At 51.3% G+C, this 26,092-nt stretch overlaps 2 protein-coding genes across 3 annotated transcripts in view; one reads left to right on the top strand and one right to left on the bottom strand.

The window, feature by feature from the left end:
* wdr46 (WD repeat domain 46) overlaps nucleotides 1-6,736 on the top strand; it is a gene marked incomplete at its 5' end in the record, with an annotated part of 63,079 nt that extends 56,343 nt beyond the window's left edge. The window contains 3 exons of the mRNA XM_063047783.1: nucleotides 155-250; nucleotides 5,395-5,508; nucleotides 6,431-6,736. Coding sequence (XP_062903853.1) covers nucleotides 155-250; nucleotides 5,395-5,508; nucleotides 6,431-6,541 — 321 coding nt within the window. The remainder of the gene's footprint in view (nucleotides 1-154; nucleotides 251-5,394; nucleotides 5,509-6,430) is intronic.
* Nucleotides 6,737-14,679: 7,943 nt separating this feature from the next.
* LOC134346485 (calmodulin-regulated spectrin-associated protein 3-like) overlaps nucleotides 14,680-26,092 on the bottom strand; it is a 28,440-nt gene continuing 17,027 nt past the window's right edge. For both annotated transcript variants that reach the window (XM_063047861.1, XM_063047862.1), the window contains exons 3-6: nucleotides 20,146-20,255; nucleotides 19,704-19,777; nucleotides 18,530-18,648; nucleotides 14,680-16,067 (exon numbers count right to left, since the gene is read on the bottom strand). In XM_063047861.1, the coding sequence (XP_062903931.1) occupies nucleotides 15,771-16,067; nucleotides 18,530-18,648; nucleotides 19,704-19,777; nucleotides 20,146-20,255 (600 nt within the window). In that variant the 3' untranslated portion in view covers nucleotides 14,680-15,770. The remainder of the gene's footprint in view (nucleotides 16,068-18,529; nucleotides 18,649-19,703; nucleotides 19,778-20,145; nucleotides 20,256-26,092) is intronic.

Genomic DNA, 26,092 nt, shown 5'->3' with positions numbered 1-26,092 from the left:
TAACGGGGATGGAGAGGGAGGGTGGGGTAGTCGGGAAGGCAGGGCAAGGGAGAGCAAAGCGTGGCAGGTGGGAGGGGAAAGGGGGTGAAGAGGGAGGTGTAGGAGGCCACAGGCACTGGGACATGACCTTACCCCTTCTTGTTGCTGCCCACAGATCCAACCGGAACTAATCACCCTCGACCCCACGAAACTGGGGCAGGTCGATGCAGTCTCCATGGAGCAGAAACACCAGGACCGGGTGGAGCGGCTGGTGAGTGTCTGACATCCACTCAGCCTGGCGGGGTTCACCATTCCAACCACTCCAGTGTCTCCCCCACCCCACCCCACCCCACCCCTCGCGGGGTTCACCATTCCAACCACTCCAGTGTCTCCCCCACCCCACCCCACCCCTCGCGGGGTTCACCATTCTAACCACACCTGCAGTGTCTCCCCCTCCCCACCCCTCGCGGGGTTCACCATTCCAACCACACCTGCAGTGTCTCCCCCACCCCACCCCTCGCGGGGTTCACCATTCCAACCACACCTGCAGTGTCTCCCCCTCCCCACCCCTCGCGGGGTTCACCCTCCAACCCACCCATCACTACTTTATCGTTTGCTTTCTTTTAACCATCTATCCTATCCTGAATCCCTTCACTCCCGTTCCCACCCCCCTGTCAAATTAGTGTAAACCCTCCCCAATAGGTCTAAGAAATCTGCCTGCGAGAATATTGGTTCCCCTCAGGTTCAGGTGCAACCCGTCACTTGGTCATACCTGCCCCAGAAGAGATCCCAATGATCCAAGAACCTGAAGCCCTGCCCCCTGCACCAGCTTCTCAGCCACGCAGTTATCTGCCAAATCATCCTGTTTCTGCCCTCACTGGTACGTGGCACAGGCAGCAACCCAGGAATTACTACCTGGGAGGTCCTGCTTCTCAGCTTTCTACCTCGCTCTCTAGATTCTCTCTTCGGCATCTCATTGCTTTACCTTCCTATGTCACTGGTACCGATATGTACCAAGACATCAGGCTGCTCCCCCTCCCCCTCCAAAATGCTGTGGATGTGATCTGAGACATCCCTGACCCTGGCACCTGGGAGGCAACAAACCATCCAGGTGTCCCGTTCACATCCACAGAATCTCCTGTCTGTTCCCCTGACGACTGGAGTCCCCTATCACTACCGCTCTGCTCTTCTCCCTCCTTTCCTTCTGCACCACAGGTGAATGCCCAGTGCCGTGGCATTCCACTGGGAAGTCATTCCCCACAACCGCATTGGCTTTACTGAGAGGAATGGTCACGGGGGTGCTCTACGCTAACTGCCTGTTCACCTTCCCATTCCTGGTGGTCACCCAGCTGCCCGTCTCCTGCATCTTCAGGGTGACTGCTTCCCTGTAACTCTGATCGATGATCTCCTCACTCTCCCGTACAAGCCGAAGGTCATCCAGCTGCTGCTCCAGATCCCTAACACTGTCTTCAGGTACTGCAGCTGGATGCACCTCACTGATGTAGTTCCCGAAGAGACGCTGGGTCTCCCAGGACTCCAACGTCCAGCATAAAGAACAAACAAAGGCCATTTTAACTACAATCAGACGCAGCTCAAAAGGGTAGGAAAAGGAAGAGGAAGGCAGTAGTGATAGGGGACTCTATAGTTAGGGGGTCAGACAGGTGATTCTGTGGACGCAGGAAAGAAGCACGGATGATAGTTTGCCTCCCAGGTGCCAGGGTCCAGGATGTTTCTGATCGCGTCCACGATATCCTGAAGTGGGAAGGTGAACAGCCAGAGGTCATGGTACATATTGGTACCAACAACATAGGCAGGAAAAGGGAGGAGGAGGTCCTGAAAGCAGACTACAAGGAGTTGGGAAGGAAGTTGAGAAGTAGGACCTCAAAGGTAATCTCAGGATTACCGCCTGTGCCACGTGACAGTGAGTATAGGAATAGAATGAGGTGGAGGATAAATGTGTGGCTGAGGGATTGGAGCAGGGGGCAGGGATTCAGATTTCTGGATCATTGTGAACTCTTCTGGGGCAGGAGTCACCTGTACAAAAAGGACAGGTTGCACTTGAACCCCAGGGGGACCAATATCCTGGCGGGGAAGTTTGCTGAGGCTGTTGGGGAAAGTTTAAACTAGGATTGCTGGGGGGTGGGAACCGAACTGAAGAGGTGGTTGGCTCACAAATAGAGAAAGCTTGGAGACAGTGCGAGAGGGAGGATAGGCAGCTGATAGAGAAGGGATGCGCTAAGACTGATGGTTTGAGATGTGTGTTTTAACGCAAAGAGTATCATGAACAAAGCAGATGAGCTTGGAGTGTGGATCAGTACTTGGAGCTATGATGTTGTGGCCATTACAGAGACTTGGATGGCTCAGGGACAGGAATGGTTACTTCATCTGCCAGGCTTTAGATTGTTTCAGAAAGGATAGGAAGGGAGGCAAAAGAGGTGGGGGTGTGGCACTGTTGATCAGAGATAGTGTCACGGCTGCAGAGAAGGAGGAAGACATAGAGGGATTGTCTACGGAGTCTCTGTGGGTGGAAGTTAGAAACAGGAAGGGGTCAATAACTCTACTGAGTGTTTTTTATTGACCACCCAATAGTAACAGGGACATTGAGGAGCAGATTCTGGAAAGGTGTAATAATAACAGGGTTGTCGTGGTGGGAGATTTTAATTTCCCAAATATTGATTGGAGAGGTTTAGATGGGGTGGAGTTTGTTAGGTGTGTTCAGGAAGGTTTCCTGACACAATATGTAGATAAACCTACAAGAGGAGAGGCTGTACTTGATCTGGTATTGGGAAATGAACCTGGTCAGGTGTCAGATCTCTCAGTGGGAGAGCATTTTGGAGATAGTGATCACAATTCTATCTCCTTTAACATAGCATTGGAGAGGGATAGGAACAGACAAGTTAGGAAAATGTTTAATTGGAGTAAGGGGAAATATGAAGCTATCAGGCAGGAACTTGGAAGCATAAATTGGAAACAGATATTCTCAGGGAAATGTACGGCAGAAATGTGGCAAATGTTCAGGGGATATTTGCGTGACGTTCTGCGTAGATACGTTGCAATGAGACAGGGAAAGGACGGTAGGGTACAGGAACCGTGGTGTACAAAGGCTGCTATAGATCTAGTCAAGAAGAAAAAAAAGCTTACAATAGGTTCAAAAACTAGGTAATGATGGAGATCTAGAAGATTATAAGGCTAGCAGGGAAGAGCTTAAGAATGAAATTGGGAGAGCCAGAAGGGGCCATGAGAAGGCCTTCTACAAGTATGTGAAGAGCAAGAGGATAAGACGTGAGAGAATAGGACCAATCAAGTGTGACATTGGAAAAATGTGTATGGAACCGGAAGAGATAGCAGAGATACTTAATGAATACTTTGCTTCAGTATTCACTACGGAAAAGGATCTTGGCAATTGTAGGCATGACTTGCAGCGGACTGAAAAGCTTGAGCATGTAGATATTAAGAAAGAGGATGTGCTGGAGCTTTTGGAAAGCATCAAGTTGGTTAAGTCACCAGGACCGGACGGGATGTACCCGAGGCTACTGTGGGAGAGGAGGGAGGAGATTGCTGAGCCTCTGGCAATGATCTTTGCATCATCAATGGGGACGGGAAAGGTTCCGGAGGATTGGAGGGTTGCGGATGTTGTTTCCTTACTCAAGAAAGAGAGTAGAGATAGCCCTGGACATTATAAACCAGCGAGTCTTACCTCAGTGGTTGGCAAGTTGATGGAGAAGATCCTGAGAGGCAGGATTTATGAACATTTGGAGAGGCATAATATGATTAGGAATAGTCAGCATCGCTTTGTCAAAGGCAAGTCGTGCCTTACGAGCCTGATTGAATTTTTTGAGGATGTGACTAAACACATTGATGAAGGTAGAGCAGTGGATGTAGTGTATATGGATTTCAGCAAGGCATTTGATAAGGTACCCCATGCCAGGCTTATTGAGAAAGTAAGGAGGCATGGGATCCAAGGGGACATTGCTTTGTGGATCCAGAACTGGCTTGCCCACAGAAGGCAAAGAGTGGTTGTAGACTGGTCATATTCTGCATGGAGGTTGGTGACCCAGTGGAGTGCCTCGGGGATCTGTTCTGGGACCCGTACTGTTCCTGATTTTTATAAATGACCTGGATGAGGAAGTGGAGGAATGGGTTAATAAGCTTACTGATGGCACAAAGGTTGGGAGTGTTGTGGATAGTGTGGAGGGCTGTCAGAGGTTACAGCAGGACATTGACAGGATGCAAAACTGGGCTGAGAAGTGGCAGATGGAGTTCAACCCAGATAAGTGTGAGGTGGTTCATTTTAGTAGGGCAAATATGATGGCAGAATATAGTATTAATGGTAAGACTCTTGGCAGTGTGGAGGATCAGAGGGATCTTGGGGTCTGAGTCCATAGGACACTCAAAGCTGCTGCGCAGGTTGACTCTGTGGTTAAGGCGGCATACGGTGTATTGGCCTTCATCAATCTTGGGATTGAGTTTAAGAGCAGAGAGGTGTTGCAGCTATATAGGACCCTGGTCAGACTATACTTGTGCTCAGTTCTGGTCGCCTCACTACAGGAAGGATGTGGAAACCATAGAAAGGGTGCAGAGGAGATTTACAAGGATGTTGCCTGGATTGGGGAGCATGCCTTATGAGAATAGGCTGAGTGAACTCGGCCTTTTTTTCTTGGAGCAACGGAAGATGAGAGGTGACCTGATAGAGGTGTATAAGATGATGAGAGGCATTGATCATGTGGATAGTCGGAAGCTTTTTCCCAGGGCTGAAATGGTTGTCACAAGAGGACACAGGTTTAAGGTGCTGGGGAGTAGGTACAGAGGAGATGTCAGGGGTAAGTTTTTTGCAGAGAGTGGTGAGTCCGATGATGGTGGTGGAGGTGGATACGACAGGGTCTTTTAAGAGACTTCTGGACAAAGTACATGGAGCTCAGAAAAATAGAGGGCTATGGGTAACGCTTGGTAATTTCTAAGGTAAGGACATGCTCAGCAGAGCTTTGTAGGCCAAAGGGCCTGTATTTTGCTGTGGGTTTCCTTTGTTTTAACAGAAACCTACCCGGAGCCAAAGCCTGATACTCCCAGTCCCAACAGTGGCCGCTCTGCTTGTCCCCTCTGTTGTTATGTACTGCTCTCACCGCTGACTGGCCCGGAAGCTGACCTTTCACACGACCACTGCCGGCCTGTGAGAAACCTCCTCACTGTGTGCCGCTCCCGTCGGTGATTTGGCCGCCAGGATGAGTGGGACGTACAGTCTACGAGCAGTGTGGGTGGAATCCTCCATGACGTTTCTGGCCCTTCCTCCGCGCACCAGTCCCCACTGACAGCTCCCGCTCTGTCCTGTCCCGAAGCCCGGCATTCTGAGCTGTGATAGCATTCGAATACACCGCTACTCCCTGTCCTCCCCCCTTTCTTACCCTGCTGTGTCTACAGGGCTTCGACCCGATGGAGAAAGTGAAGTTTGAACCACGCAGGAGAGCAAAGGGCCGTAGTTCCAGCGGCCATGTGGAGCGAAGGAAGAAACTGGTGGCCCAGAGCCAGCAGCGGGTAAGACTGTGGGGCAGAACAGCGGCGGGGTGGGAGGGGGTACAGGGTCTGGGCGAGATAATGGGCAGATACAGTCGGTCCGAGGGGCAGGGTGGGGATACAGTCTCCTGTTTGGGGGAGGAAGAGGGATCACTCCTGGGGCAGGGTGTGACCAGACCCAGTGCCACTGGGGCAGCAGGCTCGAAGGACCGAACAGTCTCAGCCCGTCTCTCATCTCCCTCACTCTGACTTCCTCCCACCTTGTGAAGTCGGCCTTCCGGAGCACAGCCCTGCTGCTAGTGGCCACTCTTCCCTTCTCCCTGTCCTGTCCAAAATCCATTTACCTGCTGCTCCTACCCCTCACCTGCCACCAGGTGAGGTTGTATAACATGACACGTTACAGCACAACTCAGGCCCTTCGGCCCACAATGTTGTGCTGACCTTTTAACTTTGAGATCAATCTAACCCTTCCCTCCATTTCTCTGTTGTCCATATCTCTTTAAAGTATCTGCCTCTGCCTCCACCCCTGGCAGTGTGTTCTACACACTCATCACTCTGGGGGGACAAAACTACCCGTGCCTCACATCTTGTACACCTCTCTCAAGTCACCTGTCATCCTCCTTCGTTCCAAACAGAAAAGCCCCATCTCACTCCTTTCCTCATATAAAAAACATCTCTGATACAGGCAGCTTTCCAGTAAATCTCCTTTGCACGCTCCCGAAAGAGTCTACATCCTTCCTGAAAAGGATTGACCAAGAGCGGTCTGAGCAACTGAACCCAAGTTCTACTGCCTACCTTCCTACCCCAAGATTGAAGCTTCACATAGACGGCAGATATTGAACGCAGTGACACCACCCCGCCCCCCCCCCATGTGTCACTGATGGCCAGAGCCTAGTGCTGAGTTCCTGGGTTCCCCAGCCTCACTGTCTCTCTCCTCTTCCAGGAAGCGATCCGGGAGAGCGTGGAGCAGAAACTGAAGGCCCAGGGGAATCGACAAGTGAGCGCTCGGAGAGAGTCTCGCCCGGCTATAGCTCTGGACCGCTTCCGGAAATAGCCCCCCTTGGAGAGCCGGTGGTGGAGCTGAGCGAGGATGCATCGACGGCCCCCTACGAGTGGGATCACCCCAGGATACAGCTGATGGACTGTACGAAGTGCTGGGTCAGCCCACGGTCGCAGTAGGGAACGAGCGGTGGAGTTTATCAGCAATAAACTTTTCTGTGAAGAATGTTAGTTGTCTGTTCTATCAAACAGTGACAGGAGATATTCTGGATTGAGTGTTGTTTAATAAACCAGACTTGATAATGGAGCTTAAGGTCAAGGAACCTTTGGGAGACAGCTTCTCCCCCTCAAATTGCATAGTAAGGTCTCAGTCTCATGATCAGTATTACAGTGAGTAAAGGGAGTTGTAGAGGCATGAGAGGGAAGCTGACCAGCATTGACAGGGAGGATGGCAGAATAGAATTGGTGGGTTTCTGGGGCAATTAACAGGTGCAGGAGAGGCAACCACAGCTGACAAGGGAAGTCAAAGGCAACAGAAAAGCAAAAGTCTGCTTAGCAAGAAAATCCAAAGGCGTTACAGGAAAGATACTGGCATGGATAGAGGAACAACACACATCAAAGTTGCTGGTGAACACAGCAGGCCAGGCAGCATCTCTAGGAAGAGGTACAGTCGACGTTTCAGGCCGAGACCCTTCGTCAGGACTAACTGAAGGAAGCGTTAGTAAGAGATTTGAAAGTTGGAGGGGGAGGGGGAGATCCAAAATGATAGGAGAAGACAGGAGGGGGAGGGATGGAGCCAAGAGCTGGACAGGTGATTGGCAAAAGGGATATGAGAGGATCATGGGACAGGAGGTCCGGGAAGAAAGACAAGGGGAGGGGGGGAACCCAGAGGATGGGCAAGGGGTATAGTGAGAGGGACAGAGGGAGAAAAAGGAGAGCGAGAGAAAAAATGTGTATAAAAATAAGTAACAGATGGGGTACGAGGGGGAGGTGGGGCATTAGCGCAAGTTAGAGAAGTCAATGTTCATGCCATCAGGTTGGAGGCTACCCAGACGGAATATAAGGTGTTGTTCCCCCAACCTGAGTGTGGCTTCATCTTTACAGCAGAGGAGGCCGTGGATAGACATGTCAGAATGGGAATGGGATGTGGAATTAAAATGTGTGGCCACTGGGAGATCCTGCTTTCTCTCGCGGACAGAGCATAGGTGTTCAGCAAAACGATCTCCCAATCTGCGTTGGGTCTCACCGATATATAGAAGGCCACATCAGGAGCACCGGACGCAGTATATCACCCCAGCCAACTCACAGGTGAAGTGTCACCTCACCTGGAAGGACTGTCTGGGGCCCTGAATGGTGGTAAGGGAGGAAGTGTAAGGGCATGTGTAGCACTTGTTCCGCTTACACGGATAAGTGCCAGGAGAGAGATCGGTGGGAAGGAATGGGGGGGACGAATGGACAAGGGAGTTGCGTAGGGAGCGATCCCTGCGGAAAGTGGGGGGGGGGGGGAGGGAAAGATGTGCTTAGTGGTGGGATCCCGTTGGAGGTGGCAGAAGTTACGGAGAATAATATGTTGGACCTGGAGGCTGGGGGGGTGGTAGGTGAGGACAAGGGGAACCCTATTCCTAGTGGGGTGGCGGGAGGATGGAGTGAGAGCAGATGTACGTGAAATGGGGGAGATGCGTTTGAGAGCAGAGTTGATAGTGGAGGAAGGGAAGCCCCTTTCTTTAAAAAAGGAGGACATCTCCCTCGTCCTGGAATGAAAAGCCTCATCCTGAGAGCAGATGCGGCGGAGATGGAGGAATTGCGAGAAGGGGATGGCATTTTTGCAAGAGACAGGGTGAGAAGAGGAATAGTCCAGATAGCTGTGAGAGTCAGTAGGCTTATAGTAGACATCAGTGGATAAGCTGTCTCCAGAGATAGAGACAGAAAGATCTAGAAAGGGGTGGGAGGTGTCAGAAATGGACCAGGTAAACTTGAGGGCAGGGTGAAAGTTGGAGGCAAAGTTAATAAAGTCAACGCCCGGAGACCTCCCCACTGATCTCCCTCCTGGCACTTATCCTTGTAAGCGGAACAAGTGCTACACATGCCCTTACACTTCCTCCCTCACCACCATTCAGGGCCCCAAACAGTCCTTCCAGGTGAGGCAACACTTCACCTGAGAGTCGGCTGGGGTGATGTACTGCGTCCGGTGCTCCCAATGTGGCCTTCTATATATTGGCGAGACCCGACGCAGACTGGGAGACCGCTTTGCTGAACACCTACCCTCTGTCCGCCAGAGAAAGCAGGATCTCCCAGTGACCACACATTTTAATTCCACATCCCATTCCCATTCTGACATGTCTATCCACGGCCTCCTCTACTGTAAAGATGAAGCCACACTCAGGTTGGAGGAACAACACCTTATATTCCATCTGGGTAGCCTCCAACCTGATGGCATAAACATCGACTCCTCTAACTTCCGCTAATGCCCCACCTCCCCCTCGTACGCCATCTGTTATTTATTTAAATACGCACATTTTTTCTCTCACTCTCCCTTTTCTCCCTCTGTCCCTCTGAATATACCCCTTGCCCATCCTCTGGGTTCCCCCCCCCTTGTCTTTCTTCCCGGACCTCCTGTCCCATGATCCTCTCATATCCCCTTTGCCAATCACCTGTCCAGCTCTTGGCTCCATCCCTCCCCCTCCTGTCTTCTCCTATCATTTTGGATCTCCCCCTCCCCCTCCCACTTTCAAACCTCTTACTAACTCTTCCTTCAGTCAGTCCTGACGAAGGGTCTCGGCCTGAAACGTCGACTGTACCTCTTCCTAGCGATGCTGCCTGGCCTGCTGCGTTCACCAGCAACTTTGATGTGTGTTGCTTGAATTTCCAGCATCTGCAGAATTCCTGTTGTTGGCATGGATAGAGGAATGGCAGGCAGTGAGTGGGAATAAAAGGGATCTTTTCTGCTTGGCTGCCAGTGACTAGTGGTGTTCCTCAGGGGTCAGTATTGGGACCGCTACTTTTCACATTATTTGTCAGTGATTTGGATAATGGAATTGATGGCTTAGCGGCAAATTTTACAGATGATACAAAGATAGGTGGAGGGGTAGGTAATGCTGAGAAAACAATGTGATTACTAAACAAATTGGAAGAGCTGGCAAAAGAAGTGACAGATGGAATATAGTGTTGGGAAATGTATGATAATGCAGTTTGGTAAAAGGAATGATAGTGTAGACTTATCTAAATGGAGAGAAAATTCAAACATCAGAGGTGCAAAGGGACTTGGGAGTCCTCATGCAAGACTCCCAGAGGGTTAATTTACAGGCTGAGTCTGGTAAAGGCAGCAAATGCAGTGTTGACATTCATTTCAAGGGGAATAGAATATAAAGCAAGGAGATAATATCGAGGCTTTATAAGACACTGGTCAGGCCGCACTTGTCAATAGTTTTGGGCCCCTTAACTCAGGAAGGATGTGTTGACATTGGATAGAGTCCAGAGGAAGTTTATGAGGATGATTCTGTGAATGAAGGGGTTAACATATGAGGAACGTTTGGCAGCTTTGGGTCTGTACTGAATGGAATTTAGAAGAATGAGGGGGAATCTCATTTCTGCCAAATGTTGAAAGGACTAGATGGGGAGGATGTTTCCTGTGGCTAGAACTGGAGGGTACAGCCTCAAAATTGATGGCGACTTTTTAGAACAGAGGAAAGGAGGAGTTTTCTTAGCCAGAGACTAGTGGATCTGTGGATATATTTAAAGCGAAAATTGATAGATTCCTGATCAGTTGGGGCAGCAAAGGATACAGTAAGAAATCAGAGATATGGGGTTGAGTGGGATCTGGCCTTGATGAAATGGCCTAATTCTGCTCCTGTCTTATGGTCTTGTGGCATACAGTAGAGCAAAATTTAGTGGGTAGTTAGAGGATTGGGAAGCTCTTAAAAACAAGCCAAGGAAATTAAAATAGCTATAAGGACAGAAAAGACCAAGATGCCCTGCCAGTCATATCAAAGAGGATACCAAAAGCTTCCTCAGATGTATGAAGTGTAAAAGCGAGGCGAAAGTGGATAGCGGACTGCTGGAAAATGAAGCAGGAGAGGTAATTGGGGGAAGGTACTGGAGAACAAAGAAATGGCGGTCCATCTTCACTGAAACAAACTAGCAGCATGCCAGAAATTCGAGAGTTACAGAGTAAATGTGATTGTTGCTATTATTAAGGAGATGGTACTTTGGAAACTGAAAGGTCTGAAGGTAGATAAGTCTCCTGGACCAGATGGACTACACACCATAATTCTGAAAGAGGTGGCGGAAAAGATCGTGGAGTCATTACTAACTATCTTTCAAGAATCACTAGATTCTGGCATGGTTCTGGAGGACAGGAAAATTGCAAATATCAGTCCACTCTTCAAAAAGGGAAGAGAGGCAGCAGAAAGGAAATTATAAGCCAGTTAGCTTGACTTCAGTAGTTCGGAAGATGTTGGAGTCCATTATTAAAGATGAAGTTTCGGGCTACTCGTAGGCACATGATAAAGCAAGCCAAAGTTAACATGAGAAAGTGCAGGTGCTGGAAATCCGAAGCAACACACAAAATGCTGGAGGAACTCAGCAGGTCCAGAGCATCTACAGAAAAGAGTACAGTCAACGTTTCAGACAGGACTGGAAAGGAAGGGGAGGAGTCTGACTGCGAAGGTGGGGGAGGAGAGGAAGTGGTACAAGCTGGTAGGTGAGAGGTAAAACTGCGAAATGGAGAGGAATGAAGTAAGCGTGGAGAAGTTGATTGGTGAAAGAGATAAAGGGCTGGAGAAGGGGGAATCTGATAGGAGAGGGTCGAAGACTATGGAAGAAAGGAGCTCCAGCAGGAGGTGGTGGACAGGTCAGGAGATAAGTAGGAGGGTGTAATTACCGGAAGTTCAAGAGATCAATGTTCATGTGTGGCCACTGGGAGATGCTGCTTTTTCTGGCGGACGGAGCAAAGGTGCTCAATGAAGCTCGACTAAGTCGGGTCTTACTGATATACAGGAGGCGACTCCTGGAGCACTAGATGTGGTAGATGACCCCAACAGACTTGCAGGTAAAGCGTTGCCTCACCTGGAAGTACTGTTTAGGGCATGTACGGTAGTGAGGTTGTAGGTGTAGGGCAGGTGCAACACTTGTTCCACTTGTAAGGGTAAATGCCAGGAGGGTGACGATTGGACAAGGGAGTCACAGAGAGAGAGATTCCTGTGGAAAGTGGGGGGTGGGGGGGGGAGGAAGTGGTTGGTAGTGGAATCCCGCTGGAGATGGCAGAAGTTATGGAGAATTACCTACTGGACACCAAGGCTAGTGGGGTCGCAGGTGAGGACTAGAGAAACCCTGGAGGATAGGGTGAAGGCAGATGTATGCAAAATGGAAGAGTTGCAGATAAGGGCGGTGTTGATGGTGGAGGAACAGAAGGTCCTTGTTTTGAAAAGACACCTCAGTAGTTCTGGAGTGAAAAGCCTCATCCTGAGAGCAGATGCCATGGAAACAGAGGAACTGAGAGAAGAGGACTACACACAAAGCGCTGGAGGAACTCAGCAGGCTGGGCAGCATCATGGAAAGGAGTAAACAGTCGATGTTTCCGGCAAACATCATCGAATCCTGATGAAGCATCTCGGCCCGAAATGTCAACCCTTTACTCTTTTCCATAGACACTCCGGCCTGCTGAGTTCCTCCAGTATCTGCAGACAGTCTCTTTTGTGAGAGAAGGGGTTAGCATCTTTACAAGTGAATGGTGGAAAGAGGTGTAGTCCAAAGTCAGCCTGGTTTCCTTAAGGGGAAATCTTGCCTGCCAAATATGTTGGACATGTTTGAGGAAGTAACAGGCAGACTAGAGAAAGGAGAATCAGTTGATGTTACTTATTTGGATTTTTAGAAGGCCTTTGACATGAGGCTCCTTAACAAGGTAAGAGCCCATGAGGTTCTCTGGTCAGAGGTGACCGTGACTATTGCACTGCAGCTGTCTACATGTACACAAGCCAGCGGAGCACGGTGTGGACGGCAATCTGTTGCACATGTGGCAGGCTCCCCCTCTACACACAGCTGATGAGTCCAAAGGTATGGTAGAAACCAACACAGTTTGGCACCAGTAACATCACAGAAGTTGCCAGTAGACGTTGAACTCAACGTAGACTCCAGCTCTGGGTTTTTCTTTGGGGTTTTCTCCCAAAGGCTTCCCCATGAGGCAGCGGAGGTTTGAGACCAGAGTCTTCTCCTCGATGAGCTGCCAATCACAGCTGATCAGCCCCCAGAGCAGCTGGATTTAAGGCGCCAGTACCCCACCTTTGCCCCTTCTCCGGTCAGTAGAAATGGTTCTGCACGGCTTAGCTAAGCTACAAGTAAACACCAGAAACTGGACTTGGTTGTTGGAGGCTAGCCGAGCTGCTCACCATTGGGAGCATTTAATAGGTAGTGGCAGCTTATCCCCACTCCCTTCCCTGATTATGACAACCTTAAGGAGCCAAAAGTCTAATAGGAAAGATACCAGCATGGATAGACTGGCAGTGGCCGCAGGCAAACAGGGTGTATAAAGGGGGCCTATTCTGGTTGGTTGCCCGTGACTAGAGGAGCTGCATGAGCAGGGTGACATCTTTTCACATTATATGTCAAAGATTTGGTTGAAGGAATGTGTGGCTTTGTGGCTAAGTTTGCAGAAGGATTGGGAATGGGCAAAGAAGTGGCAGGTGGAATATAATGTAGGGAAGTGCATGGTCATGGACTTGGGTAGAAGAATTAAAGGCACAGACTATTTTCTAAATGGGGAGAAAATTCAACGGTCAGAGGTACAAGATTTGTGAGTCCTCACGCAGGATTCCCTGAAGGTTAACTTTCAGGTTGAGTCTGTGGTAAGGAAGGCAAATGCAATGTTAGCATTCATTTCACGAGGACGAGAATATAAGAGCAAGGATGTAATGCTGAGGCTTTATAAGGATTGGTCAGACCACACTTGGAGATTGAGAGGGGTTTTGAGCCCCTTATCTAAAAGATATGTTGGTATTGGAGAAGGTCCAGAGGAAATTCATGGGGTTGAAAGGGTTAATGTACGAGGAGCAGTTAATGGTTGTGGACCTGTACTTGCTGGAGTTTAGAACAATCTCATTGAAACCTAATGACTATTGAAAGGCCCCAGTAGAGTGGATGTGGAGAGGATGTTTCCTATAGTGGGGGAGTCTTGGACCAGAGACCAGGCTTTGAATAGATGGACATCATTTTGAACAGAGATTAGGAGGAATTTCTTTAGCCAGGGGATGGAGAATCTGTGGAATTCATTGCCACAGGCATCCGTGGATGCCAAGTATATTCAAAGTGGAGGTTGACAAGTTCTTGATTAGTCAGGGCATCAAAGGTTACGGTGAGAAGACAGGAGAACAGGGTTGAGAGGGATAATAAATCAGTCATGATGGAAAGGCAGAGCGTACTCAACAAGCCAAGTGGCCCATTTCTGCACTTGTGTCTTATGGAGTCGTGCGGGAGAGTTATCAAAGTGGACATACCGCTGCACTGGGGCAGGTCCTCTCACTCACCTTGAAAGTCCTGGTCCAGTGGTACGAGTAATCATCACAACCGGGGTTTGCTTTGGTTACGGTGGGTGACTATGCCTTGTCCTGCCTTTGCTCTACACCTTCCCAGCCGTTGATCTCATTGTTGCCCCCACCCACCCCTGGGAAAAGTCTCTGGCTGTCCTCCTGATCTATGCCTTACAAGTCTCCACTCGCCCTCCTTCACTCCAAAGAGGAAAGCCCTCGCTCACTCAGACTCTCCTCATAAGACATGCTCTCTAATCCGGCAGCGTCCTGGGACGTTTCTCTACACCCTCTCGAAAGCTTCCACATCCTTCCTATAACGGGGACCAGAACTGAACACCAGACTTTTATAGAGCTGCAAAATTACCTTGTGGCTCTTGATCTCAATCCCTCAACTAACAAATGACAACACACCATTCACCACCTATTGGGCAGGAGGGGGAGGAGTAAAGCTGGCAGCTGATAGCTGAGACCTGGCGAGGGTGGGGCTGGAGGTAGAAGCTGGGAAGAGACAAGTGGAAACACGAGGTAAAGGGCATGAGGACGAATGTGACTGGACCATGGGAGAAAGGGAAGGAGGACGGCCTGCAGAGGGAAGCGATGGGCAGGTGAGGGAAAAGGAAGGGTGAGAGGAGATCCAGAATAGGGAATAGAAAAGGCAAGGAAATGGATGACAAATTAATGGAGGTTAGACAAATGGATGTTTTGCTGCCTGGTTGGAGGCTACCCAGACAGAATATGAACACAAAATACTCTGCAGATGCTGGGGTCAAAGCAACAGTCACAACACGCTGGAGGAACTCAGAAGGTCGGGCAGCATCTGTGGAAAAGATCAGTCGACGTTTCGGGCCGGAACCCTTTGCATGGAAACGACAGACAGCTAGGGGTTCACTGAACACCATCCTGTGTACACCTAGTTACTCCAGTGTAGAGGAAACAACATTGCAGATGGCATCAGTGCTGGTGCCCTGAGAAACACTCTGTAACGTGACACACACCACATCCTTGCAACTGGCAGCGACTCTGTGCGTCTCCGCACCATGAGAAGGGACAAAACCTGGCCAAGTCTCAACATTCGGGAATTTATTAAATGTTTAGCTTTAAAACAACCCTGGCACGATTGGAACAAGACAATTGTCAGACAGTACCGGGACTGCACGGAGCAGAGTTTGCACTGGAGTCTCCTCACAGGCGGCACGGGCAGGAACGGAGTGCACAACCCCCACGGCAGGAGTAGCAGGGCGGCAGGTACCCGACCAAGTGGGAGAGCCAGTAAACATGGGGAGTGTTGTGTTACCTGGCTAGAGAAGGCACTCATGGGGGGTGGGGGGCAGTGTCACAGAGCAGAGGAACAAGACGAGCTGCAAATCAACAGGAGCTGATGGAGTTCGATGGCTCAGGACGTCAGTCCAGGAGCCACATACTCTGGTGCACTGAGGATAAAAGTGGAGCCTGTGGTTAGTGATTGGGTCTTTCAGTTGTTTAGCCTCTCCTTTCACCCCTGCTGTGTCCTCCGCAGCACAGCGGAGGTTAGTCCCACGTAGGGCAGCTCCCTCTCCAAGGCCAATCCATCGAGTGCAACGTCTTCCCAGTTTTTAGATGTCATGCTGCATTTCTTCAGGCTGACTTTGATGTTAAAATAAATAAGGTGAGTCTCTGACACCCGCAAGTTAAAGGCACATTGGCTGGAGATGTCCCAGACGAAGCCGCCAGTCGAGGCAGAGCCGGCAGCGGATGTGGCCGTCGTAACGGGGGCCTCCCCACAGCTCACCTGCGCTCGCTGCCCAGGGCAGATTTCTTCCTGGCCGACCACAGGTGGCCGTGAATGGTGAGTGCGTCGACGTTGGGCGAGATGATCCTGGAGGGGATGGGGTGGAACTGCTTCCGATCAGAGTTGTACTTGTAGAGCCGGTCGATCATGTCGGTGTGGATGTGCCTGGGGCCGATGCCCCACAGCCGCTGGATGTGCAGGGAATCGCCGCTCAGCGAGTAGAGGGCACGGAACTGGCAGTGCTGGTCCCGGAACAGAATCAAGCACTGGGCGTGTTCGCAGCTCGCCAGCTCCTGCGGGAGGGGAGGGGAGGCGGTGGTCAGAGATGGCAACACCCACCACCCTAAATCCATCTCTCACACCCAACATGCACACACACACACACCTCAGAGTCAACAGGGGGAGACGCTTCTGTCAGACAGTGACAACTCCCCAGTGACCACCCCAGACCCCCAACACCCAACATGCACACACACACCTCAGAGTCAACACGGGGAGAGGCTTCTGTCAGACAGTGACAACTCCCCAGTACCCACCCCAGACCCCCAACACCCAACATCTCTCACACCCAACATACACACACACACACCTCAGAGTCAACAGGGGGAGACGCTTCTGTCAGACAGTGACAACTCCCCAGTGACCACCCCAGACCCCCAACACCCAACATGCACACACACACCTCAGAGTCAACACGGGGAGAGGCTTCTGTCAGACAGTGACAACTCCCCAGTACCCACCCCAGACCCCCAACACCCAACATGCACACACACACCTCAGAGTCAACACGGGGAGAGGCTTCTGTCAGACAGTGACAACTCCCCAGTACCCACCCCAGACCCCCAACACCCAACATCTCTCACACCCAACATACACACACACACACCTCAGAGTCAACAGGGGGAGACGCTTCTGTCAGACAGTGACAACTCCCCAGTGACCACCCCAGACCCCCAACACCCAACATGCACACACACACCTCAGAGTCAACACGGGGAGAGGCTTCTGTCAGACAGTGACAACTCCCCAGTACCCACCCCAGACCCCCAACACCCAACATCTCTCACACCCAACATACACACACACACACCTCAGAGTCAACACAGGGAGAGGCTTCTGTTAGACAGTGACAACTCCCCAGTGACCACCCCAGACCCCCAACATCTCTCACACCCAACATGCACACACACACACCTCAGAGTCAACACGGGGAGAGGCTTCTGTCAGACAGTGACAACTCCCCAGTACCCACCCCAGACCCCCAACACCCAACATCTCTCACACCCAACATACACACACACACACCTCAGAGTCAACACAGGGAGAGGCTTCTGTTAGACAGTGACAACTCCCCAGTGACCACCCCAGACCCCCAACATCTCTCACACCCAACATACACACACACACACCTCAGAGTCAACACGGGGAGAGGCTTCTGTCAGACAGTGACAACTCCCCAGTACCCACCCCAGACCCCCAACACCCAACATCTCTCACACCCAACATACACACACACACACCTCAGAGTCAACACAGGGAGAGGCTTCTGTTAGACAGTGACAACTCCCCAGTACCCACCCCAGACCCCCAACATCTCTCACACCCAACATGCACACACACACCTCAGAGTCAACACAGGGAGAGGCTTCTGTTAGACAGTGACAACTCCCCAGTACCCACCCCAGACCCCCAACACCCAACATCTCTCACACCCAACATACACACACACACACCTCAGAGTCAACACAGGGAGAGGCTTCTGTTAGACAGTGACAACTCCCCAGTACCCACCCCAGACCCCCAACACCCAACATCTCTCACACCCAACACTGCACACACACACACCTCAGAGTCAACACAGGGAGAGGCTTCTGTTAGACAGTGACAACTCCCCAGTACCCACCCCAGACCCCCAACACCCAACATCTCTCACACCCAACATACACACACACACACCTCAGAGTCAACACAGGGAGAGGCTTCTGTCAGACAGTGACAACTCCCCAGTACCCACCCCAGACCCCCAACATCTCTCACACCCAACATGCACACACACACCTCAGAGTCAACACAGGGAGAGGCTTCTGTTAGACAGTGACAATTCCCCAGTACCCATCTCAGACCCCAACACCCAACATCTCTCACACCCAACATACACACACACACACCTCAGAGTCAACACAGGGAGAGGCTTCTGTTAGACAGTGACAACTCCCCAGTGCCCACCCCGGACCCCCAACACTGCGGGGGGTGGGGGGTCTACAATCAGAGGCCTGTGACCTACCCAACCCCTCCACCAAAACCCACCCTGGACCCCCAACTCTCTGCAGGACCCCGGATTTCAGAGAGACCCATATCTACCAAAGAGATGTGCTGGCAGTGGAGTGCGTCAGGAAAGGGTTCACCGCAGAGGCCCCTCACCTGGATTACCCAGGTCCGAGGAGGGAGCTGTGGAGAGAGGGGTTTGGGATTGGTTTGAGGGAGTGGGTGCTGGGTTGGAGCAAGGGGAGGTGGGGTATCTGTGGAAGCCCCTCACCTGGATTACCCGGGTCCGAGGAGGGAGCTGTGGAGAGAGGGGTTTGGGATTGGTTTGAGGGAATGAGTGCTGGGTTGGAGCAAAGCGAGGGGGTATCTGTGGAAGCCCCTCAACTGGATGGTGTGGGTCCGAGGAGGGAGCTGTGGAGAGAGGGGTTTGGGATTGGTTTGAGGGAGTGGGTGCTGGGTTGGAGCAAGGGGAGGTGGGCTATCCCCTCACCTGGATTACTTGGGTCCGCTGCACCTCGTTGACTCTTCCAGCCAGGCAACAGTGGGTCAATGCATTGTGTAGGATCAGCCGGTTCGACTTGGAGCTTGGCTCCTTGTACAGCCTCAGACCTGGGGGGTGGAAACAGGGGTCCAATTCACCATTCACCGGCACGCACAGACCCCCACCCAGGGCGCCCCCCCCCCCAGAACACAGTGTCCCGACATGGCTCACCCCGAAACAGAGACCACCCTCTCCATTCGGACCCCCTTCAACCTGAATATACCCTCTTCTCACTGCTACCAACACGGAGAGGGTACAGGAGCCTGAAGGCACACTCAACAATTCCTCCCCTCCACCGTCAGATTCCTGAATGGACAGTGAACACTGCTTTTCCTCTCTTTTTACCTTAGTAATCTTTTTATATATACTTATTATAACATAGATTTTAATTATTCTGTTTTGCACTGTATTGCTGCACAATCACCGATTTCACAGCATCCTGCACACCAGTGATTCTGATTGAGTGTGGAACTGCTCTTCAGCACGCGATATTTTAACCATCTAACCCTTTCTTCCTCCATTTCTCTATCATGCACATGCCAGGAGTCTCTTAAACACTCTCCAAGACAACTGTGCTGCTCCAAAGACGGCTACACGAGGTCACTCTTACCCTGGGCCATCAGGCTCTATGATGAGTCGACCTATAGTCGGGGAAGTGATGACCCCCCCCTCCTGTGAGACTGTGGTAACATTCTTTATTCTTTCTACTTCCAGTCCAATATTAATATCTGTGCACTTGTAATGCTGCTGTGACCCTGTAACTTCCTTTGGGATCAATAAGCATCTATCTATCTTAAACAACTTGGCCTCCACAGCCATCTGTGGCAAAGAATTCACCACCCTCTGGCTAAAGGAATTCCTCATCATCTGTAAACTCTCTCCAATAACCAGGATTATCCGAACAGCAGAACACCGCCAGCCCCACGCCAGTCATCCGGACTCTGGCGTCATGGGGGAGGGAAGAGGGCATTCCATCCCAGCCCCCAACATCAGGCCCTCCGCACCCGTGGGTGGGGTGCCCACACTCACCTCCACTATGCCCAGGGCAGTGGGGTGGGTGAGGAAGGGGGCACACTTCAGTGCAGGAATCGCTTCGTCCTACCCCGTGGGAGGGGCCCCTTACCTGTCGGCTCAGCAGGGGGCAGCACCGAGCCACCGTCTCCATCCGCTCTGGGCCGAGTTAGCAGACGCTCCCGTCTAGACAGCAGGGGGAAGATGTCTATCAGAGAGGGGCCCAGACCACGGTCCCACCACACCGGCCATCACCACCCCACCTCCCCCTCCCTCTCCCCACCCTATCACCCCCGCCCACCTTTCCCCACCCAACACGAACCCTCCCATCCCACCGATCGTCACACTTCCCCCTTCCTCTCCCCACCCCCTTAATGCCATCCCAACCTTCTCCACTCCACACCATTCTGTCCCTCAATCCCCCCCACCCTCTCCCCCCAACACCCACTCCACTTTTTGTCCCCAACACCTACCCTCCCCTTTGGCTCCACGTCCTCCAATTCCACCCTTTCCCCACCTTGCCGCCAGCTGCAATGGGGACAGAAGACACTCACCGGCCCTCCCCACGTCTCTGCCTCGGCGTCGCCTCCTGCTGGCCAGTCCGGAGACTACGGTCACCGCTGGGGTCAAGGGTCGAGGGTCCCAGCCAGTCTGGAGGATCCGCCTGTAGAGGGAGACAGTGGAGGCCAAGTCACACCCTCCAACCTAGAGATGCCGCCCCTCCCATATCGATGACACTGAATGGCCCACGCCACGGGGAAACCCTCTACACACTGCACAATAAGCCCGAAAAAGGCAGAAGTATTTAAGAGTTTTTTTTTGGCAAGGCATGGGTTAGACTGAACTTGGGCATATTGTGAGCAGTTTTTGGCCCCTTATCTTAAGGGGGAGGTGTGCTGGCATCAGGCAGGGTGCACGAGAATGATTCCAGTAATGAAAGGGTTAATATACGAGGTTGGTGCTTGGCCAAGTGGTTAAGGCGTTCATCTAGTGATCTGAAGGTCGTGAGTTCGAGACTTGGCTGAGGCAGCGTGTGTGTCCTTGAGCAAGGCACTTAATCACACATTGCTCTGTGACAACACCGGTGCCAAGCTGTATGGGTCCTAATGCCCCTCCCTTGGACAACGTCGGTGGTGTGGAGAGGGGAGACTTGCAGCATGGGCAACTGCCGGTCTTCCATACAACCTTGCCCAGGCCTGTACCCTGGAAACCTTCCAAGGCGCAAATCCATGGTCTCACGAGACTAACGGATGCCTAAAACAAAATGTACGAGGAGTTTTTGAGGACTCTGGGCCTGTACTTGCGGGGGCTTAGAAGAGTGAGGGGATGTCACTGAAATCTATTGAACATTTGATGGTCTGGGTAAAGAGAGGATGTTTCCTATGGTGGGGGAGTTTAGGACCAGAGGACACAGCCTCAGAATTGAGGGAACGTCCATTTAGAACAGAGATGAGGAGGAATCTCTTTAGTCAGAGGGTGGCAAGTCTGTGGAATTCATTGCCATGGAGGCCGAGTTATTGCTGTTCCCGTGACACATCGGTTGGCCGCTTTGCCATCTCTCCAGATTTGTCATTGTTTTTTGAGGCCGAGTCACCAGTGCAATGCTCAACCCAGCAGGAATGGAAAGTGTGTGAGGAGCCAGCCGGATTCGAACCCAGAACCACTCCTCTCCAAGTCTGGGGCAGTCACCTTCATACCACCGGCCGGCAAGGTCAAGTCACTGGGGATATTTAACGCAGAGGTTGATTAGTCGGGGCATCGAAGCTTACAGTGAGAAGGAAGGAGAATGGGGTTGAGAGGAATAATAATTCAGACATAATGATGGGGCAGAGCAGACTTAACGTCTGAATGGTCTCATTCTGCCCTTGTGTCTTATCATTTTGTGCAGGGGACGTCCCGCCTACTGAATATTTTCAGGAGGCAACTAAGAAAGTTGCAAATGCAAAGAGGGAGACAGGAACACCAGATGACGTGGGAAATTCAGAGCAGCGCACAGAAAATGCAGGAGAATTCAGCAGGTCAGGCAGCATCTAAGGGAATAAACCATCAACGTTTCACATAACATCGTCCATTAAGCCACAGTCGCCTAACAGTTACCACAAACATCAGAGTTCGTAGTTCAATCCTGGTGTCCTCGGTCTCAAGTTCATTGGCATTTAACTACGTACATGTATATAACGTATAGAAACACATAACGTATACAGAAACAAGACAACATTTCTCCAAACCAGGGTGCAACACACAGTAGTACACATAACACACAATAATTTATGAAGGTAAGAATAAAATCTACAGATGAATCACACTTAAATAACAAACTAAAGGGCATTAATATTAATTACTGTAAGGCACGGAACAGATTAACCAGTGACACTTTGAATACGATACGCAGAAACCTAATGGCCTGAAGGAACAAATTGTTTCCCATCCTGACCCTTCTTGTTTTTATGCATCGGAGTCTCCTGCCTGATAGTCGAAAGTCAAAGAGGATGCTGGATGGATGGGTGGGTGGGATCATTAATGATACTAAAGGCTGATTTATACTTGTGTGTACTAACTTACGCGGCAGCCTACGCAAGTGGGCTACGCTGTTGTGAGCATTTATACTTGTGCGTTGGTGTGTCTGCGTCACTTTGCAATTCACCACCAAAACGCTAGTTGGCGGTGGGGTTTCTATGCCACTGTGTTGAAACTCAACACGAAGAAACTCAAACTGCAAACTGAAGGAGGGTGAATTTTCTGTGCTTGTCCGGCCACTGAGAGACATGGACGAGGAAATGCATTTCAAACATTTTCGGATGTCGGCAGGTAGATTTGACGATTTGGTTCATCGTCTCCAACCATTTACTTCGCATCAGTGTACACACAGTATACTCAGAGACTGGCAATCACCATTCGAGTTTTAGCTTCAGGTGAAAGTCAACAGGCTGTAGCAGCTAGCTACAAACTGGCGTCAAGCACAGGATCCTCCATAATTTCGGAGGTCTGTAAAGCTTTATGGAAAGCATTTCAGCCAGAGTTCCTTCCCTGCCCTTCAGTTGCCCAATGGGAAGCTATTGCAGCGCAGGAGGAAATGCGATGCTACCAAGCGGACCAATCACAGTTGTTCGGTCTGTGTTGCGGTGACGCATAGTTGCGTTTTTGGGGAGCTGCGCGTCAGACTACGGCGTAGGGAACACGGCTATGCCATATGTACAGCATCAATTTGACACACAGGTATGAATTGGCCTTAAGGGCTCTGCATACGCAGTGCTCCTGATAAATGTCCCCTGTGATCCTCTCACAGTCTTTTGTGGGGGCTTCCCATCCAATGCCTCGATCTCCTCAGGAAGTGGAGGCACTGCTGTGTCTTCTTGTTCAGGGAGGTGATGTGGACGGACCGGGTGAGGTCATCCGTGATGTGAACTCCCAGGAACTTGGTGCATTAACTCTCTCTCTGGAGGAGCCATGTATTCTCAGAGAGGGATGGTTTGTCTGCACCGTCCTGAAGTCCACGGTGATCTCCTTTGTCTTCTGCACGTTCAGGCTCAGGTTGTTCTTCTCACACCAATCCACCAGCGGGTCTGCCTCGTCCCTGTACTCCGTCTCGTCATCGTTGTTGGTGAGGGCAACCACTGCTGTGTCACCCGTAAACTCGATGACACGGTTTGATCTGGATCCCGCGACACCGCCACACGTCAGCAGTGTGAACAGCGGCGGGCTGAGTACACACCCCTGGGGAGCGTCAGTGCTCGGTGTAACGGGACGAGAGAGGTCGCTGCCCACACGGACTGACTGTGGCCTTACTGTGAAGAAATCCAGGATCCAATTGCAGGAGGTTTGATACCCAGCCAGGACATTTCCCCCACCGGTTTCTGGGGTATGATGCTGTTAAACGCCGCACTGAAATTGATCAACAGCAGCCTGGCATAAGGGACCCCGTGTTCCACGTGGGACAGGGCAGCGCTACTGCATCATCCCGAGTGATAAGCCAACTGGGAAGGGTTCGGTGTAGCTGGGAAAAAGGATTTAACGTGCTCCATGATCAGCCGCTGAGAACAGTTCATAATGGTTGACGTTAACGCCACCGGACGTTTAGGCAAGTTACTTTCACCTTTGGCAGTGGAGTGATGGTTGCCGCCTTGAAAACCGAGGGGGACAGCGGACTGTTCCAGAGAGACGTCCGTCAGCTGGTCAGAACCTGGCATGGTATATTACTGGGCCCCGAACCAGCTGTCTGAGAATGCTCCCAGTTCGCCCTCCTGGGGAGTGGGAAAACACAGTGCTTGTTTTCCTGACAGGTATCGCATCTCCCGATCTGAAAGCAGCATCACGATCCCGCAGCCTGGCACGAGTGTCTGCGGCAAGCCATGGCTTCTGATTTGCCCTCACCCCGATGTGACATCGTCTGTTCACCTCTGTGTACCTGGTCACTGAACCCACATACCCGTCGACATTAACGTGGCTGCCATGGGTAGCAGACTGCTGAACGTTCTCCAGTTACTGTGATGAAAGCTGTCCTGTTCACCCTCAGGCCTGGTTTCCACCACCCGTTTGACCACTGGTTTGCACGCTGGAATTAACATTACGGATGAGTGATCTGCGAGTCCGATGTAAGGTCACGGGACCGACACCTGGCATGTTAGTGTAAACCAGGTCTCGTGTATTATCACCTCTGGAAGCTGGTCTTCAGGTGGCATGGTTAGAGTCACCTGCAATAAAGAAAACAGCATTGGGCTGCTTTGTTTGAAAGTCACAGGTGGTGCTGTGGAGCTCACTCTGAGCTCCGGCATTAGCAGAGGGACACATACAGCGTCCAGCACAATTGTAGCAAACTCCCTCGGTATATAAACGGTCTGCACTTCACCAAACATAAACTCGGTGAACAATGGGACTCTTAATTATACGGATAGATACCGCCATCGCCTGAGATCGCCGATTCCTGTCAGCCCGAAATGCGCTGGACGGCCGCGTCAAGAGGCCTTGATGCCGTGAGAATGAGCGTGCAGGTGATTTTCTCTCACTGGTTCGGTCCGAGGCGCAGGGAGTGCAGGACATTCGCCAGCAGGAACGAGGGGAGAGTCGGCCTGACCGGCTTCCAGCTAAGACGTTCCCACATTCTCTGCAGTTTTCCCTTTTCAGTGTCCTTGCTGACGAAGGTCTGAAGCGGGCAGTGGCGAGCGCAATCAGCCCAGGCTGCGGAGTTCACCGGCAGGGTGGAATCACCGCGCTCACTGTATTTAATAGCCAGCAGCGTTGTCCGATGCCAGACCTACAGGACACGGACAAAATATTACACCCAAGAGCGACTGCCACCACTTTGGAAGAAAGCTAGTACGTTCTCCCCATGGCCACATGGGTTTCTTCCAGGTGATCTGCTTTCCTCCCGCGACGTACCCGTCAGAAAGTTAATTGGTTATTGTAAATTCTCCTGTAAAGAGGTGGGTTGCTGGCCAGAAGGGCGAGTTCCATTCTGTATCTGTAACTAAACGCTAAGCGCCGGGGGGTTAGGGTGGGATGGGGGACATTGAGAGGAGGTCCAGCTGGCTACCTAGAACAAGCTGCCAGAGGAGCTGGAAGAGACTGGACAATAACAGGTACAGAGATGGGACGGTTTGGAGGGAGACAGGCGCCAAACTCTGGTGGGAAAGGCAAATGCAATATTAGTTTTCATTTTGAGAGCACTAGAGTAAGCAAGGATGTAACACTGAGGCTTTATAAAGACCTCACCGACAGTACTGTGAGCAGCTTTCCACCATTTCTGTAGTAAAGGAGAGATGGCACTGGAGAGCGTTCAGAGGAGAGTCACAAGAATGATTCAGGAATGAAACAGTTCATGTACGAGGAGCATTTGATGGTCTGGGGCTGTACTCACCGGAGTTCAGAAGAACAAGCAGTGATCTCACCAGAACCTGTTGAATATTGAAAGATCTGGATAGAGTGGATGTGGAGAGGATGTTTCCTATAGTGGGGGAGTCTAAGACCAGACGGCACAGATAGAGTGGATGTGGAGAGGATGTTTCCTATAGTGGGGGAGTCTAAGACCAGAGGGCACAGATAGAGTGGATGTGGAGAGGATGTTTCCTATAGTGGGGAAGTCTAGGACCAGAGGACACAGATAGAGTGGATGTGGAGAGGATGTTCCCTATAGTGGAGGAGTCTAGGACCAGAGGACACAGATAGAGTGGATGTGGAGAGGATGTTTCCTATAGTCGGGGAGTCTAGGACCAGAGGACACAGATAGAGTGGATGTGGAGAGGATGTTTCCTATAGTGGGGGAGTCGAGGACCAGAGGACACAGATAGAGTGGATGTGGAGAGGATGTTTCCTATAGTGGGGGAGTCTAGGACCAGAGGGCACAGCCTCAGAACAGAGGGACATCCAATTTGAACAGAGATAAGGAGGGATTTCTTTTGCCAGAAGGTTGTGAACCTGAGGAATTCGTTGCCGTGGATGACTGTGGAGGCCAAGGCAATGGGGATATTTAGAGTGGAGGTTGACAGATTCTTGACTGGTCAGGGT

Source organism: Mobula hypostoma, chromosome 5 (genome assembly GCF_963921235.1).
Source record: "Mobula hypostoma chromosome 5, sMobHyp1.1, whole genome shotgun sequence".
Classification (NCBI taxonomy): domain Eukaryota; kingdom Metazoa; phylum Chordata; class Chondrichthyes; order Myliobatiformes; family Myliobatidae; genus Mobula; species Mobula hypostoma.
The sequence above is the reverse complement of the archived record's forward strand: the minus strand, read 5'-3'. Positions and strand labels throughout refer to the sequence as shown.